General features: G+C 41.0%; 1 protein-coding gene across 1 annotated transcript in view; it reads left to right on the top strand.

The window, feature by feature from the left end:
* LOC145413222 (afadin- and alpha-actinin-binding protein A-like) overlaps positions 1 to 16,892 on the top strand; it is a 45,742-nt gene that overhangs the window by 9,387 nt on the left and 19,463 nt on the right. Inside the window, exons 6-10 of the mRNA XM_080282952.1 lie at positions 3,846 to 3,987; positions 4,765 to 4,945; positions 10,353 to 10,472; positions 13,761 to 13,927; positions 16,337 to 16,444. Coding sequence (XP_080139078.1) covers positions 3,846 to 3,987; positions 4,765 to 4,945; positions 10,353 to 10,472; positions 13,761 to 13,927; positions 16,337 to 16,444 — 718 coding nt within the window. The remainder of the gene's footprint in view (positions 1 to 3,845; positions 3,988 to 4,764; positions 4,946 to 10,352; positions 10,473 to 13,760; positions 13,928 to 16,336; positions 16,445 to 16,892) is intronic.

Raw genomic sequence — 16,892 nt, 5'->3', positions numbered from 1 at the left:
GCCCCCACCTACCACTATTATATATGTAAATATATATATATATATATATATATATATATATTTATGTATGTATGTGTCTATGTATATATATACAATAAAAGTTCATTAATCAGAACACTGATAATCTGAAAATCCCAATAATCCGAATTTTTGAAGAAGGCTGACGAAAACTTCAAAAGCAAAAAGAAAAAATCAAAATTATAAAATTCAAACTGGGCATCAAATGTGCTGAAGTGCCGAGCGGTGTGGTCATGGAAGTTTCATGGAAGGAAGCTTCTGTATACTTTGATAAAAAGGTGCATTTCGTTCAACAAAATAATCATTACAATGGGGCAGAGGTGATCAATTTCCATACCTTGCGAAACGAGTTCTACAAAAAACGTGCGCAGGCTGTCAGGCAGGCAGATATCCGTGACTGTACAGGGCCTTCAAGAACAACCTCTTGAGAGTTACTGATGTAATATGCGGTTGGACTAGAGGCCCACCAAGACATAAAGTAACGTGGTGGTGGGATGAGGGTGTAGAAGCTGCAGTTAAGGAGAAAAGAAGGCTGTTCCAGGAATGAAAGAAGGATGGTAACAAGGAAGAATACTTTGCTGCCAAATGTAGGGCTAGAAGAGAGGTATACAGGGCGACGTCTGAGTCACAGAGACTTTTACCTGATAACCTAAATCATGGGGAAAGGAAAAATATGATATTTAAGGTGGCAAATCTGATGAAGAGGGATAATCGGGATATTATAGGTGAGCAGTGTGTGAAGAATGATGAAGGAAGGGTAGTGGTGAACAGTGGGGATATTAAAGATGCACGGAGAGAGCATTATAACCAGTTGTTGAATGAGGAGTTTGACTGGGACAGGGAAGGTTTGGAGCCAGCGGATCTAGTGTTTGGCCCTTGGCCATTGATTGACGCTGCTGCTGTGAGTGAGGCAATAGGCAGGTTGCAGGTGGGGAAGTCAGCGGGCGTGTTGGGGTTGACTGCCGAAATGTTGAAGGCCGCAGGAGATATAGGGGTGAAGTTAGTCACTGACCTGATAAGTATGAATATATATTTGTTGCCTCAGATGGTTGGTTGAAGAGTGTAATTGTAAATGTGTATAAAGGGAAGGGTGATGCCCTGGAAAGAGGAAATTATAGAGGTATAAAGCTCCTAAACCAGATAATGAAGGTAATGGAGAGAGTTCTGGAAGGTATGATTAGAGAAAGAGTGAATATTGATGAGATGCAGTTTGGGTTTATGCCAGGCAGGCGGACCACTGATGCCATTTTCGTTGTTCGACAGCTTCAGGAAAAATATATTGGGAAGAAAAGGGATCTGTATTTTGATTTTGTTGGTTTGGAAAAGGCCTTTGACAGAGTCCTTAGAGAGGTGGTGAAGTGGGCAATGAGAAAGCTTGTCTTGGAGGAGTGGCTGGTTAGGGTGGTTACGGCCATGTATGTGGGTGCTCGCATCCAGGTGAGAGTGAATGGAGATTTGAGTGATGAGTTTTCCGTGAATGTTGGTGTGCATCAGGGGTCAGTTTTGAGCCCCTTATTGTTTATAATAGTACAGTACTTGAAGCCCTCTCACGGGACTTCAGAAACGGACTCCCATGGGAGATGTTGTATACTGATGATTTGGTGTTGATTGCATAGAACGAAAGGGAGGCAGAGGAAAGATTTAGGAAGTGGAGAGATGGTATGGGGCATAAGGGCGTAAGGGTAAATGCAGATAAAACAAAAGTGATGATATCTAGGGTTGGTGGCGGTACTGTCAAAGACGAGGGAGAGTGGCCATGTGCAGTTTGGCACAAGGGTGTGGGAAGTAATTCCATCTTGTGCAATGTTTGTGATAAATGGGTGCTCAAGAGATGTAGTGGTATCAGAGGTAGACTGCGAGATAATGCTGATTTTATGTGTGTGGCGTGTTGGGGAGAGCAGTTGGAGATTGTCAGGCTTGAAAGGATTGAACTTGCTGGTGAGTCTCTTGAGTGTGTGGAAGAGTTTTGTTATTTGGGAGACATGTTGTGTGCTGGAGGTGGTGCTGGAGCTAGCTCTGTTGCTAGGGTGAGAAGTGGTTGGAAGAAGTTCAGGGAGCTGTTGCCTCTCTTGACATTGAGAGAACTCTCCCTATGTGCTAAGGGGTCTTTGTATGCAGCATGTGTTAGGAGTGTGATGCTGTATGGTAGTGAAACCTGGGCAGTAAAGGAGGAGGATATTCGCAGGCTCAGACATACAGAAATGACAATGATTAGGTGGATGTGCAGTGCATCCCTGCGTGCAAGGCCTGGGGGGGCTGGGTTTACGATGGAAGAGTTGAAAGGTAGGATGGGACTGGAGTGTATTGGTGTTGTGATGAGGAGAGGTAGATTGAGATGGTTTGGGCATGTAGAGAGGATGGGGGATGATAATTGGGCGCAAAAGGTGAGAAGTGTTAATATTGGGGGTGGGGTTGTGAGGGGTAGACCGAGAAAGACGTGGGATGAGGTCATTAAGTGTGACCTCAGGGTTAAGGGACTGAACAGGGAAGCTGCAATAGATCGTGCAGCATGGAGAGTGGCCATTAGGTGACCAAGGCCGACACATGCAAGCATGTTGGAGCCTTCAAAAATGAAACGAATATATATATATATATATATATATATATATATATATACTGTATATATATATATATATATATATATATATATATATATATATATATTTTAATGGTTTCTGTCCCTTATTTGTGTGAATAGGATCTTAAATAGGTGCTGTGCATGTCCAGTAGGGAGTTATTTAGGTGGCTTTCAAAGTGAGGTTGGGTTGGGGTCTGTAAGTACCTGTCCAGGGGGATTTTTCCCAAGTCCCAGACAAAACCAAGTCTCAGACATGCCTTTGGCTCTGTTATGTCGGATCTTGGAGGGATACTGTATATGTATATATATATATATATATATATATATATATATATATATATCCATTATGACCCTTGTGACCCAGAAAGTGATGTAATCTCAGCTGTAGTGGATTTTATCAGTATGCTTGGGGCACTCACCATCCACTCACTCGATGTAGTGCTGATCTCAGCTGGCTGCCTTTTCCTCTCCACCTTCCTTCTTTCCTTCCTTCTCCTTATGTCCTTCTTTCCTTCTCTTTTCTCTTCCTTCAGTCTATGGGTGACTCTACACTGAGTGACAAGCCAAATATTTTCTTGTACACTAGGATACCATTTACTACACTGAGTGGTAACCATATAACCAAACTGGGGCGCCTGGTGGTTCAGTGGGTAATTAAGGCATTCCAACTGGATTGAGCGTGTGTCAGTTTATATCCAAGGGGTGGTTGGAGTTTGTTTATTGCTCACGTAATTTAGGGATGCGTCAGGCTGGTCATACTTATCTTAAATGTCAGGACAAAGTTTCCTAGCCCCGGGCTCCTACGCTCCTCATGGGGCAACACAGGATTAGATGATGTAGGTATGTATGATGTATGTATGTATACAGGAAGCTTCTATACCAATAGTATCAAGGCTTTACGGCATTGTTGGAAGGGTAGGTAAACTTGTGTTAGGTCTGAGTAGAAATGTTAGTTATTCTGGTAGGTAATCATCTCAACAAAGACCATGCTAAAACTGTAAACTTTCATCTAGCGAGTGTCGCTTGTATTTTGCTGATGCCTTTCTCCTTTTAGAAATTTTTACATAGAGATTGGCCATAGCAAAAGACTTCAGGCTGCCATGTACATTATTTTGAAATCTCTCATGGAAACCACCCTGATTTGTAACCTACTTTACCAGAGTTTATATTGTACACTTCTTTTATGTTAGGTATAGACTTGTAAAGAAAAGACTGAAACATTGATGACATTGTTAATTTTTTTATTAAGTTATGAAGAAGACCTGCAGAAGCGAGTGCTGAGCCAGTATGAGTCATGGGTGGGACAGCTAAATGACGAGAATGATCAGCTCAGGTCACTTATCTCTTTGGTGTCCTCACAACTTACGAAGATGACTGCAATGTATGCCAAGGTAAGGAGATGTAGAAATGGAGGAAGAGTACTGTTCCACACATGTGACATTGTTTTCCAGTTCATCATTAGTCCATCATTAGTTCATCATGTAATTTGAATGTGTTTTGATAGCCATTTCTCTGGTAGGAGTTTTTCATATTGAATTTGCTTTTTCCACTAAGAAGCTACATTGATTTTTTTTTTATTTGCACATTATTAATGACTTTGATGTAGGGAAGCTTAATTGTCCACTGCCAGTAGACATGTGTATTGTAGCTCTACTATTTTTTATAATTCGGATTCCTGTGGATGCATGTAAGGTATCCCATAGAAAATAAGAAGTTGAGGAATATTGCCTTATCCTGCCAGGGAGTTTGTAAAACTGGGCAGACAGATATAGCTGTGTGGAATGTAGCAAAAATGTTACTGAAGAATTGAAAAGGATAGAAGCAGTGGGTGTATTAAGTGAAAGAAAATGTTATATAAGATATACAGTAGTTGAAATCTTGCTCTTGAATGTTGCTGACTTAACTCCATCAGTATGGTGACATCCTTTCTCGTTCATTGTCTAAGTCAACTGACGTGTATTTACCTCAGGAGACACATTTTAAGCTAGAGGATTTAGATATATTTCTCATTTGCTCCATCTCCCATAAGCTGAATAAAAGAATCTGATGCTACCAAGAACAAAAAAAGGAAGTAGCTACATCATCAGAGTGAAGTTAATTCAGGGCTAAATTTCGGATCCAAAAATGAATGACAGGGTTGAATTCCATCATCATTGTATTACCTACAGGGTGAGACACGGGCAAAGAGTGATGAGCTCAGCACATCCATGAACTCCTCTACATACAGCACTGACAGCCTGGAGAATCTGGTGGTTAGCCTCGAATTCCCTGCCTTCAAGGATAAGATACAGCACACATTTGACCAGAATCTGAAAACTCTAATGCAGGTTTTGGAGGAGAGGGGTACTGGTATGTGTTATATGTGGAAATTATGTTATTGTTTTGAAAGAATTGTACCCATGTAGATATATGGAAATTATGTACAGTATATTTAGTGACAAGGCAAATGGTTTCCTGTGCACTAGGAAACCATTTACTATGCTGGGTGGTAACCATATAACCAAATTATGGCACCTGGTGGTTTAATGGGCAATTAAGATGCTCCAGTCGGATTGAGCCAGTGCAGGTTTATGTCCAGGGGATGGTTGGGGTTTATTGCTCATGTAATGCCACTCAGGGATGAATGAGGCTGGTCGCTCTCATCTTAAATGTTATGACCAACTTGCCTAGCCCCGGACTTCAATGCTCCTCATGGCGCAGGACCGGATTAGATGATGAGTGAATGAATGTATATTAAGGAGAGACAACAGTTTTGGCCCAACTTCAACCTGATGTACAAGATCTTTTATTGTTTTGGTAAAAAATTACTTATCAGAAAGTAAGCCTTAGAATGGTTTTAAAAAGTCTTTGCTGTTTACAGTGTATACCCAGATTTTTTTTTGTATATATCATTTTAATGGATGCAAGAGCATGCAGAGGTTGCGGGAGTCGACTTTCTGACCACCACTTGGTGATGATGAGTGTCAAGGTTTGAGTGCAATGAAGGAATAGGAGGAGGGAAGGACAGGAGGAAGTAGTCCATACAAGGAGGGTAGAAAGGTTGGAAAAAAGGCAGAATACAAGAGAAGTGGAGGAGCAATCGTGTAAATATAATTTGGAGCAAGTGGGGAGGTGGACGATGTGTGCAAGACATTCACAGAAGAAATCCGTGCAGCATGCGGAGTGGTGTGTGGGGTGAAAACAAGAAGCAAGGGGATGCAAGGAGCAGCATAGTGGAATTAGGAGGTGAGGCAAGCTGTGGTGAAAAAGAAGGAAGCATATAGTGAGTGGATGGGAAGCAGAGGAATGGAGGAAGTTGAGATACAGTAGAGAGAAATGTATGTAGAGAGGAATAGAGGGATGAAAAGATTAGTAAGAAGAAAGTGTATGAGGAGGGAATTTGAGTGTAAAGTGGAGGGAATGTAAGAAAATGTTCTGGAAGGAAGTAAAGAGAGTTCAGCAGGGTGATAAAGAAGTTAGTAGGGAAGTGAAAGATAAAATGGTAGATTGATAATGGAGAAGGGAGAAAAAGTGAGCAGATGGAGAGAACACTTTAAGGAACTGTTAAACATAGAGAATGAAAGTTATGTGAGTATAAGTAGCTGGGGATTGATTGGGAAAATGAGGATAGTGAGAGGGGGGGAAGAGATCAGTAGGATGGAAGTAGTGGAAGCAATGAAGAAAGTCAAAATGGGGAAAGCCCCAGGAATAGGTGGAGTGTGTTGTGAAATGATGAAGCATGGAGGAGAGATAGTAACAGAATGGATGTGGAAAATGTGCAGATTGGCCTGGGAGGGAGGTAGAATCCCGGAGGATTGGAAGTCGGGTATGATTATTCCCCTGTACAAAGGAAAAAGGGAAAAAGAAGTGTGTGGTAATCATAGAGGCATTTGTCTTCGTAGTGTAATAGGCAAAGTTTATGGTAGGATACTTATTGACAGAGTTGAGGAAATAACAGAGGACTTAATTGGAGAAGAACAGAGAGGTTTTAGGAAGGAAAGAGGTTGTGTAGGTCAGATATTAATCTTTAGGTCTTTAGTGGAAAAGTTTCCAGTGTAAGGAAAGAAGTTGTATGTGGCCTTCATGGATTTGGAGAAAGCATATGACAGAGTGGATAGACAAAAAATATGGAAAATATTAAGACAGTGGAGTAAAGGGGAAGTTATTGAATGCTGTGAAGAGTATGTATGAGGGGGCTATGGCTGCAGTGCGTGTGGATAGTGAACTGACTGAATTTTTCTGTCTGGATGTTGGATTGAAATAGGGATGTCATGTCTTCGTGGTTGTTCAGTCTGTATATGGATGGAATTATAAAAGAAATATTATGTAGGGCAGTGGATGGAGTGGCCCTAATGAGAGAGGGCATTGTTTAGAAACCTCCTGTATTGTTGTTTGCAGATGATACTGTATTGCTTAGTGAAGACCGAGGGGAACTGCAAGGCTTGGTGAATGAGTTTGGGAGAGTGTGAAAGAAATGGAATCTAAAGGTGAATGTCTATATACCATAGACATGTTAATGTCTATAGTACGAGTATATAGTATATAGGGAAGAGTAAAGTACTGTATATAGGGAAGAGTAAAGTTATGGTCATCTAGAGAAATGAAGTCACTGAGTGTACAATGAGGTTGGATGATGAGGAAATGGAAAATGAGGGCATTTGGTAGGTGGCAGCACCCACCATCCACTCACTCGATGTAGTGCTGCTCTCGGGTGTCTGCCCTTTCCCCTCTTGCTTCTTTCCTTCCTTCCTCTTCTGGCTTTATTTCCTTCATTTTTTCCTCTTTCTTCTGCCTATGGGTGACTTTACACTCCCTCTTCTGTCTTTCTTTCCTTCCTTCTGTCCTCTTCCTTCTGCCTGTGGGTGACTCTGCACTGAGTGACAAGCCAAATGGTTTGCTGTACACCAGGAAACCATTTACTGTATTTGGTTGCAACCATATGACCATATTATGGCACCTGGTGGTTAAGTGGGTAATTAAGGTGCTCCAGTCGGATTGATCCTGTGTAGGTTTATATCCTAGGGGTGGTTGGGGTTTATTGCTCACAGAATGCCAATCAGGGATAAGTGAGGCTGGTCACTCTCATCTTAAATGTCAGGACCTATGCTCCTCATGGGGCAACATAGGATTGGGTGATGAATGGATGGAGTGCATTTCAGTACTTGGGTAGTATGATGGAAGTTTAGAGGATGAAGTGCTTGAAAAGATAGAACAAGGAAGAAAGGTTGCTGGTTCTTTGAAAACAGTGATAAGAAATAGGGAAGTGAGCATGGATGTAAAAAGTCACTGCATGATAGGATTGTGTCATCAACTCTAATGTATGGAAGTGAAGCTTGGACCGTGTTGGATGGACACAAGTCAAGAGTGAGAGTAGTGGGAATGAGTTATTTGAGAGGAGCATGTGGAGTTACATGGAGAGACAGACTGACAAATGAGAAAGTGAAAGAGCACTGTGGTGCAGATGGGGATGTGATAGAAAGTATTAGGAGAAGTACATTGAGGTGGTTTGGACATGTGGAGAAGGTGGAAAGCAAGAGACTAACGAGGAGTGTATGTGAGTGAGGTGGAAGGGAGGAGAGGGAGGGGGAGGCCAAAGATGAGCTGGAAGGGTGAAGTGGAGAGGTATATGAGAGAGGTGGGTGAGAGCTGGGGGAAGGTCAGTGAAGTGGTGGGGGACAGGGGGACACGGAAGCAATATGTTCGTGGCCATCCCTTACTGGAGTAAGGCATGGCAGTAGATAGATAGATATATTTTTGAATTGTGAAGGGAGAAGGCATTCATGCACAGTGTATGATTAGGCTAGTTGAATGCACTTCCAGCAATACAGTTTTATTTCATTGTAGTATTATTCCATAGCACTAATTGCTGTCCTGACTATGTGTTCAGTTTCTCTTACTGAACTTGTCATTTGCTTGTTGAAGAATATGTACTTCATGGTCAGTGGTATTGTAAGATATTACTTGGGAAATTATGTACACACAAATTCTCTGTCTGTCAATACAAGAAGCTTGGTTGCTGATCTGTTTGTCAGGCTTACTATACAGTACTGTTGTTTTCCAGTAGTGATTGGTATTGAGAGTGCATTTCTCATTAAAAGTTATTTCAGTTTTAAGTTCAGTTCTTTGTTGATTAATTCCAGTTTCTGTTACAGTTGCTTTTGATCAGCTTTGAAGTACTGTAAGATATTTTTTTCATATTTATTTTTTGCCTGAATATCTTGAAACATAAGCCAGAAAAATGTCAGTCACTAAGTTGATTGACATTTATTTTAGACACTGAGTATTTTGTGTAATGCAGAGTACAGTACTTATATTAACCCCTAAAGACCCATGTCTGCCGAACAACAGTATTGGAAAGTGTAGCATCAAGTCCTATGTCTGTTGATGGTACAGAGCCTACCAAATACTGGCGGTAGGTAGCACCGCCTCTTTTATGGCATATATGGGACCAAGCCAATGAGAACTAAGGTATCTGGTGGGCTATGGCCGGATTGGACCTCTAGAGGGAGAGTGATCTCCCCCCCCCCCACCCGGCCATCTCTCAACCTACCTCTGTCCCACTGGCCGTCTCCTAATTATGGCCTCCCAACCACCCATACCCCCATATACCCCCTGGATACCATAGCTGATGTGCATAGCAAACATACTTCCTTTCATCTTCCACTCCTCCTCACCCCCGGCATCGTCCTTCCTCTCTCCATCCACCTCCACACTCCCTCCATCTTCATCCTTTCCCTTTATTTCCAGGCATGTGGAGTTTTCCCATGCTACGCACCACTGTTAACTTTATTTTCTTTTCATGATCATTATTTCACATTGTTTTCTGCCAAGGGATATATATTGTTGACAATTAGGCTATATGTATATGGTTAGTAACCATTTTCTGGTAGCTATAATTTATAAGAGTCATGTGCGCTCTCAGCTTGAATATTGCTCACCCTTGTGGAATGGTTGTGGAGAGGTTGCATTGAGACAACTGAACAAAATTCAGAATAAAGCTGTTAGAATCATTAACAACCCTGCCATTACATATAAACTACCTCCCCTGCAAGTAAGAAGGAATGTTGCCTCCCTTGCATTATTTTACAGATATTTTTTTGGCAAGTGCTCAGACGAGGTTGCGTCCATGGTGCCGCCTCTCCATGCCTTCCCTCGTGCTACACGGGCATCTGGTAGCGCTCATGACTGGAATGTCACTCAACCATATTGCAGAACTTCTGCCTATCAGAATTCTTTCATTCCCCGAACTGCATCTCTCTGGAACTCGCTTCCCCAGAGTTGTTTTCCTCCAAATTTCAACCCACAACTGTTCAAGTCTAACTGTTACAGATATTTTATGAATGGAGGACACCAGTAGTCTGGCTAACTGTTACAGATATTTTATGAATGGAGGACACCAGTAGTCTGGTGTATGGATTATTTTTTTTTCCCCCATTTGTTTTTCTTTCCTCCATTCTGTTATTAAAAAAAAAAAAAAAAAAAAAATTCAAGGGTAGACTTTTTTTTTTAATTTTTGATGGTCGCTAGTACGGTAACCATTTGACATATGAGCATGAGATATACATTTTCAGGTGTGTAAATTCAAGCTCTTGAAATCTGTAAGAAAGAAATTACAATCCAAGAAAGTAAAAAAATTGGACCCTAATTGTGGTTCTTGGGAATGGTGGTCTGAGAAATTTGCAGTCTTTAGGGGTTAACAACAGTATTGTGTGTAATGCAGGGTACATATATTAGTGACAGTATTGTGTGTAATGCAGAGTCCCTATATTAACAACAGCCAGAAGAGATGAAGATGTTACTGGCGAGGTTCAGCCAAAGAAGGAAGTTGAGAAACTTAGGAAGCAGTTATCAGAAACCAAGCAAGAGTTGGCATCCTACAAGACACCAGAAAGTAAAGGTATGTTCAGTACAGGGAATTGCTCTTACTTCAGTTATTTGCAATTTGGTGCTGATGAGGTGTATGCAGAGATAATTAAGTGTGATGGAACGAGCAGAATGAAGTGTTTGTTGGAGATACGTAAGAAGGCATGAATGAGTGAAACTGTGCCAGCATAGTGGAAAAGGCTGTGATTGTACCCCTGTACAGAAATAAAGGTGAGCGAAGTGAGTGCAAGAATTATCGTGGCATAAGTTCATTGAGTGTATTAAGGAAGGTATATGGAAGAATTATTATAGAGAAAGTAAGAGAGATATCAGAAATCCTAGTAAGTGATGAACAGGGTGGCTTTCGGGGTGACAGAGGATATGTGGATCAAATATTTGTAGTGAGACAGATAGTGTAGAAGGCATGTGAGAAGGACTTCAAGGTGTTTATGGCATTTATGGATCTGGAAACAGCATATGACAAAGTAGACTGAGATGGACTGGGAAAGGTTTTGCACATGTATGGTGTAGATGGTAAGCTGCTAGGTGCCATCAAGTGTTTTTATGATGGTAGTGGAGCATGTGTAAGGGTTAATGGGTATCTAAGTGAATGGTTCAGAGTTGGTGTAGGCGTGCGACAAAGTTGTGTGATGTCCCCATGGTTGAATATATATATATATATATATATATGGATGGGGTGATGAAAGAAGTAAAAACACGAGTAATAGAGAGAGGGGTGGCGCTGATAATGAATGGTGATGGTTGGAATATCTCAAATTTATTGTTTGCTGATTATGCAGTGCTATTTGCAAATACCAGAAAAGAACTTGGTAGACTAGTGAAGAGTTTTGTTGTTGTCTGTGAGCGTCGTGCCTCGAGAGTAAATGTAGAAAAGGGTAAAGTAATGATAATGGAGAGAGAAGGTGACTCTCAGTGTGATGTCAGAGTGAATGGAGAGAGATTGGAATTGGTGAGAGAGGTCAAATACCTGGGTACAGTGATAGAAAAGAGAGGAAAATTTGCAAAAGAAGTGGAAAGTAGAGTGACACAAGGAAGGAAAGTAGCTGGTGCTATGAAGGCCTTGATAAGAAACAGAGGCTTGAGTGTTGCACCTGCACGAGGCTTACATGAAGGAATACTAAGTGCCAACTTTACATACGGATGTGAGACTATGGTGTGGCATGAAAGTGAAAAGTCAAGCATGAGAACAGTGGAGATGGGACTGCTGAGGAATGTATGTGAAAAACAGAGAATGGATAGGGTATGAAATAATGTGATCTGTGAAAGATGCTGAGTGAGGAAGTCTGTGGACACCAAAATTGAAGAAAGTGTACTGAGATGGTATGGTCATGTGGAGAGAATGGATAACAATAGATTGGTCAAAAAGGTATATCTGAGTGAATTTGAATGAGGGAGGAGGTGAGGTAGGCCAAGGAAAAGGTGGAGGGATATGGTGGATGAGTGTGTGAAGAAGAGAGGTTTGGAAGTTGATGAGGTTAGGGGACTGGCAAGAGATCAAGTTGGCTGGATGAATTTTGTGAGGAGAAGTGCATGATCAGGGATTTGGCACCCCATTTTAATGTGGCTCCATCCACATTGACTCGATCAGATACGTTTATGTGAAGCTACAGAATATAGTGAATGTTTGTGGCGTATCTGATGCAGCCAGGATTCTGGGGGCTTTAATGATGAGTGAATGGAAGCGTGTCCCATTGGATTGGGCAGATTTGGGCTGTCTGGACATTGCTACTCTTCACTGTGCCCTAGGGTGGGAAAGGAGGTCCAGATGATGATGATGACAATACCTTTAAATAAGGTACTGTTTTCACTCTCACTTGACCCAAATTTTCAACCTTTTGCAGCTTATTTCACATATGCAGGGGAGGAAGACAATACTACAGCGCTGTGTTCTTTCCACAGCACTTCTTCTTGACTAGCATCATATTCTAATGTTAATCTGGCAACACAAATCATCATTCTTGCTGGAGAAATGGCAATTATAGACCAAGCTAGATTGAAAATAAGTTAGTATTTACAGTACTGATATACATCAGTACAGATCTCAGGAAGAGCATCATTTTTGATAACTAAATGTGTACAATATTTTGTTTCTTCTATGCCCTCTTCTGTGTTAGCATGTCCTGTATTACCCATGTTCTGTACTGTTTTTATTTTTCCATCTGCTTCTCCTTTAGGTTTTGTTTTCAGTGTCTTTTTATGTTTAGTAGTTCGTCCCTTTATTTTCCATCTATTTCCTTAATTTTTCATCTCTCTCTCCCTCCCTTTCTTTGATGCTACAGAACGTGGTGATATTTTTTGTGGTCTGTCTGATGGAGCCAGGATTTCGAGGGCTTGAATGATGAGTGAATGGAAGCTGGCTCATTGAATTGGGCAAACTTTGGCTGTCTAGACATTGCTACTTCTCACCCTGCCCTAGGGTGGGAAAGGAGGTCAGGATGATGATGATGATGATGATGTTTTCTTCTGTTTGTTTCATTTCTTCATCTCCTATCTCTTCTGTTTCTCATATTTCATCTTTTGTTTATTTCACTTCTGTATCCCTTTCTCTTCTTTTTCTGTTTTTTTCCTCATCTTTTACTCTTCTTTTTTTTCTTATCTTCTATTTATTTCACTTTCTCATCCCTTTTGCATTCATATTTTTCTTCATTTTACCATCTCTTTTCTCTTTTTTTCCCCCTTTTTTTTTTTTTCTTACTACTAGTTGTTTCATTTCCTCATCTCTTCTGCTCCTTTCCTGTTACCTTTTCTTTTGTTTGTTTTAGTACTTCGTCTCTATTTTTTCCTGTCCTTTTCTCTACCCTACTCATGTTTCATTTCTTCTTCTCTCACATTTCTCTCTCTCTCTGTACTTCTTTTGTTTGTATCGTGTCTTTGCCACTCTCTCTTTCCTTTCGAGCTTTGCTCCCAACTACTGCTTCTGTTTATTTCATTTCCTTATCGTTTTTTGCTTTCCTTTTCAGTCTGACTTCTTCCTTTTTTTTTTTTTTTTTTTTTTTTTTTTTTTTTTTAAATATCCTTTTCATCTCTTTCCTTTCCTATTTCTCATACTTGTGCGTATATATGTCATTTCCTCGTCTTTCTCTTTCCATTCTTTTTCTCCTATGGCTTCTGTGTATGTCAATTCCTCATCTCTGTCTCTTTCATTTCCTGTTTCTCTTCTTTTCATTTGCTCATCATTCTCTCTTTCCTTTCCCAGTTCCTCATCTTACTTCTCTCTGTTTCTGTCTTTCTCTTTGCTCTCTTGTTTCTTATTTCGTTTTCACATTGCCTTATTACCCCATCCTTCTTTTCCATATCTCAGTATCACAGAAGGAAGATGGCTTTGGTCCCTCTTTCTTGGTGGACAGTCAAGGTGTGGAGGAGGGAGTGGCCCTGTCCAAGGCATGGGATGCAGTACGAGCAGAGAAATGTGCTATGCAGCAGGAGCGTGAAAAATTCACCGAAGCCACCATCAGGTTGAACAGAGAGGTAGGTCAGGACAGAATCTGAATTACCAGTACTGTTAAACATTTAGCCACTACATTAGGTGGTAACCATATAAACTGTAAATGTGATGTCTCATATTTTAGTGATTTAGGCTGTCCAACTAGATCACTTAATGCCACTCAGGGACAAGCGTATAAAAGTTTACATCCAAGGGAAAGTTGGGGTTTATTACTCCTACTTCTTCCTTTCCTTCCTGTAACTTTTTGTCACTCTTCTTTCCACTTCAGTTGGCCATACACTGAATGACAAGTCTAATGGTTTCTTGTAAACCAGGAATCCATTTACATTGCTAGGTGGTAACCACATAAACAGATCACGGGGTGAAGTGGAGCCTACTGTGGTGCCCCTGTTAACTGGGTGGAGATTCAGATGCAGCATCCGCCAAGGAACCAAAGCTCCACACACTTTTCCCCACGCCACACAGAAAGGGAACATCGGTACACTGCGTGGGATGGCATTGCATGGGTGATTGCTTGCCTGTGATTGATGGGTCTGCTCAGCCAGACAGAGTGGGGTTGTTTAACAGCAACAACTCGTGTGATTTCACTAGTGGACAAGGAATTGATCAAACTTGTCTAAAATGTCTGAAATGATTAGCTTTACCCAGGATCCTTCTGTTCCTGATGGGGCAATAAAGTGTTGCGTGATGAATTGCTGTACTCATTTCCACCTCTTGGTTTAGTGGTACTAGTCACCTTTCATCCCTGTTATTGTATCTTATCAGATATAAAATGTTTGCACAGTAGCAGCAGATAGAGCCCGCTGCGACCATAATCATATTATATACAAAGGTAAATTGGTGCAGGGACAAATTCCCCTCTATAGTAAGTTTTTGGTGTAAATGCCATTTGCCCCAGCTTCATCCTACAATCCATAATTTATCATAGACTAAATTGGTATTCACAGGCTAACCATTGGTATTGCTTTTTGAAATTAGTATTAAATTGATCAGAGGGTTAGGAATTGGCCAGATTTCAGCATTTTGGTTGTGATGTATGTATTGGTTTTCAGTATGTTAATTTGTGATAATGAGTTGTACATGCAGAATAGTTACAGATAGGTGCTGGAAAGGGATACCTTCTTTATTAGCACCAGTAAAACCAATCAGCTCTACTGTCGGGTTACACGTATGCCCATCAGCTTCCTCCCTGTTCTGTGAAAGGGAGATGGACTGCAGGAGAAGGGAAACTTCAGTGTACAGTCCACCAGGTTCATGTCCAGACTAGCTTATGGTCATAACTACAGCAGCAACACAGCTACAGTTAGATACCTGTATGCAAACTTTGTTTTATCCAAAGCTGATTTTGACTAAATATACTGTTCAGTATAATACTTGTGATACTAGACTTCTTCAGTGGAGCACTGATGTTCGTAACATACACTCATGATGGAGCTTTGTCCTAGTGTGTGATACAGTATAAATGTACAGTGCTTGTTGAGCCTCTTCAGTATGAAAATTACCTGAATTTAATTTGTGCTGCAGTCAGAGTAATTTATTTGTCTTTAAGACCCATGGCAGTGATGATGTCAGTAATACATCAGTCTGACCAGTATTGAAGACTGGTGGTGGTGCTGTCAAAGAAAAGGGAGAGTGGCCATGTGCGGTTTGCTAGAAGGATGTGGGAAGTAACTTCATCTGATGCAATATTTGTGTTAAGTGGGTACCTAAGAAATGCAGTGGTATTAGACTTCGATATAATTTCTGAAAATGTCATTGTATTGAAGGGGTTATTAGGCTGTTTCCCCCATAGTTTACCATACATCAGTAATGGTCAATTACTGTACTTTATAATATGAAATTCTGTTATGGCAAAGGTGGATTGGAGCTACATTATATTTATTATTATTAGTGGTAGGTGGGGGCACTCACCATCCACTCACTCAGTGTAGTGCTGCTCTGTGGTGACTGCCCTTTCCTCTCTTCCATCATTCCTTCCTTCCTCTTCTGTCTTTCCTTCACTCTCATCTTCCTTCTGTCTGCGGGTGACTCAACACTGAGTGACAAGCCAAGTGGTTTCTTGTACACCAGGAAACCATTACTATGTCAGGTGGTAACAGTTGAACCAAATTATGGCACCTGGTGGTTTAGTGGGTAATTAAGGCACTCCAATCAGATTGAGTCTGGGCAGGTTTATATCAAGAGGGAGGTTGGGGTTTTATTGCTTATGTGATGCCACTAAGGGATGAATGAGGCTGGTCACTGTCATCTTAAATGCCAGGTCCAACTTGCCTAGCCCCTGGCCCCTATGCCCCTCGTGGGACAGCACAGGGTTGGATGATGAATGAATTATTATTATTGTTGTTGTTGGTTGTTATTGTTATTACTGTTACTTAGTATTGGAGCCTTCACTTTTATATTAATGGTGTATTTATGATGTGTCTTTACACCAGAGAGCATCATTTGAGGCTGAGAAAGTAGAGCTGTTGAAACAACAGTTCCTGATGGATCTTCCCTCCACACTGTCTGATGCAGCAAAGGATGCACCCCAGACTGCATCTGTGAGTTAGAATTACAGATTTTCTGTTATATTTTTACTATATTTAGATAACCCTAGACTGCTTCTTAGCTGTACACTACAATTGATCTTCAAAAACCTAAATAGTTTGGATATAGCAACAATAGTGTGGAAAAGACATCATCACACTCTTCCACCAAGAAATCATTTAATAATTTGGGTGGTAACCATATAACCAAACTATGGCACCTGATGGTTTAGTGGGTAATTAAGGTGCTCCAGTCGGATTGAGCCTGTGCAGGTTCATACCCAAGGGGTGGTTGGGGTTTATTGCTCATGTAATGCCACTCAGAGATGAGTGAGGCTGGTCACTGTCATCTTAAATGTCAGGACCAACTTGCCTAACTCCGAGCTGCTACGCTTCTCATGGGACGACACAAGATTAGATGATATATGTATGTATGTGCAGGTACACTATCTTTTAACCCGTG

Source organism: Coenobita brevimanus, chromosome 95 (assembly GCF_032717465.1).
Source record: "Coenobita brevimanus isolate Jiangsu-jjx chromosome 95, ASM3271746v2, whole genome shotgun sequence".
In the NCBI taxonomy this organism is placed as follows: domain Eukaryota; kingdom Metazoa; phylum Arthropoda; class Malacostraca; order Decapoda; family Coenobitidae; genus Coenobita; species Coenobita brevimanus.
The sequence above is the reverse complement of the archived record's forward strand: the minus strand, read 5'-3'. Positions and strand labels throughout refer to the sequence as shown.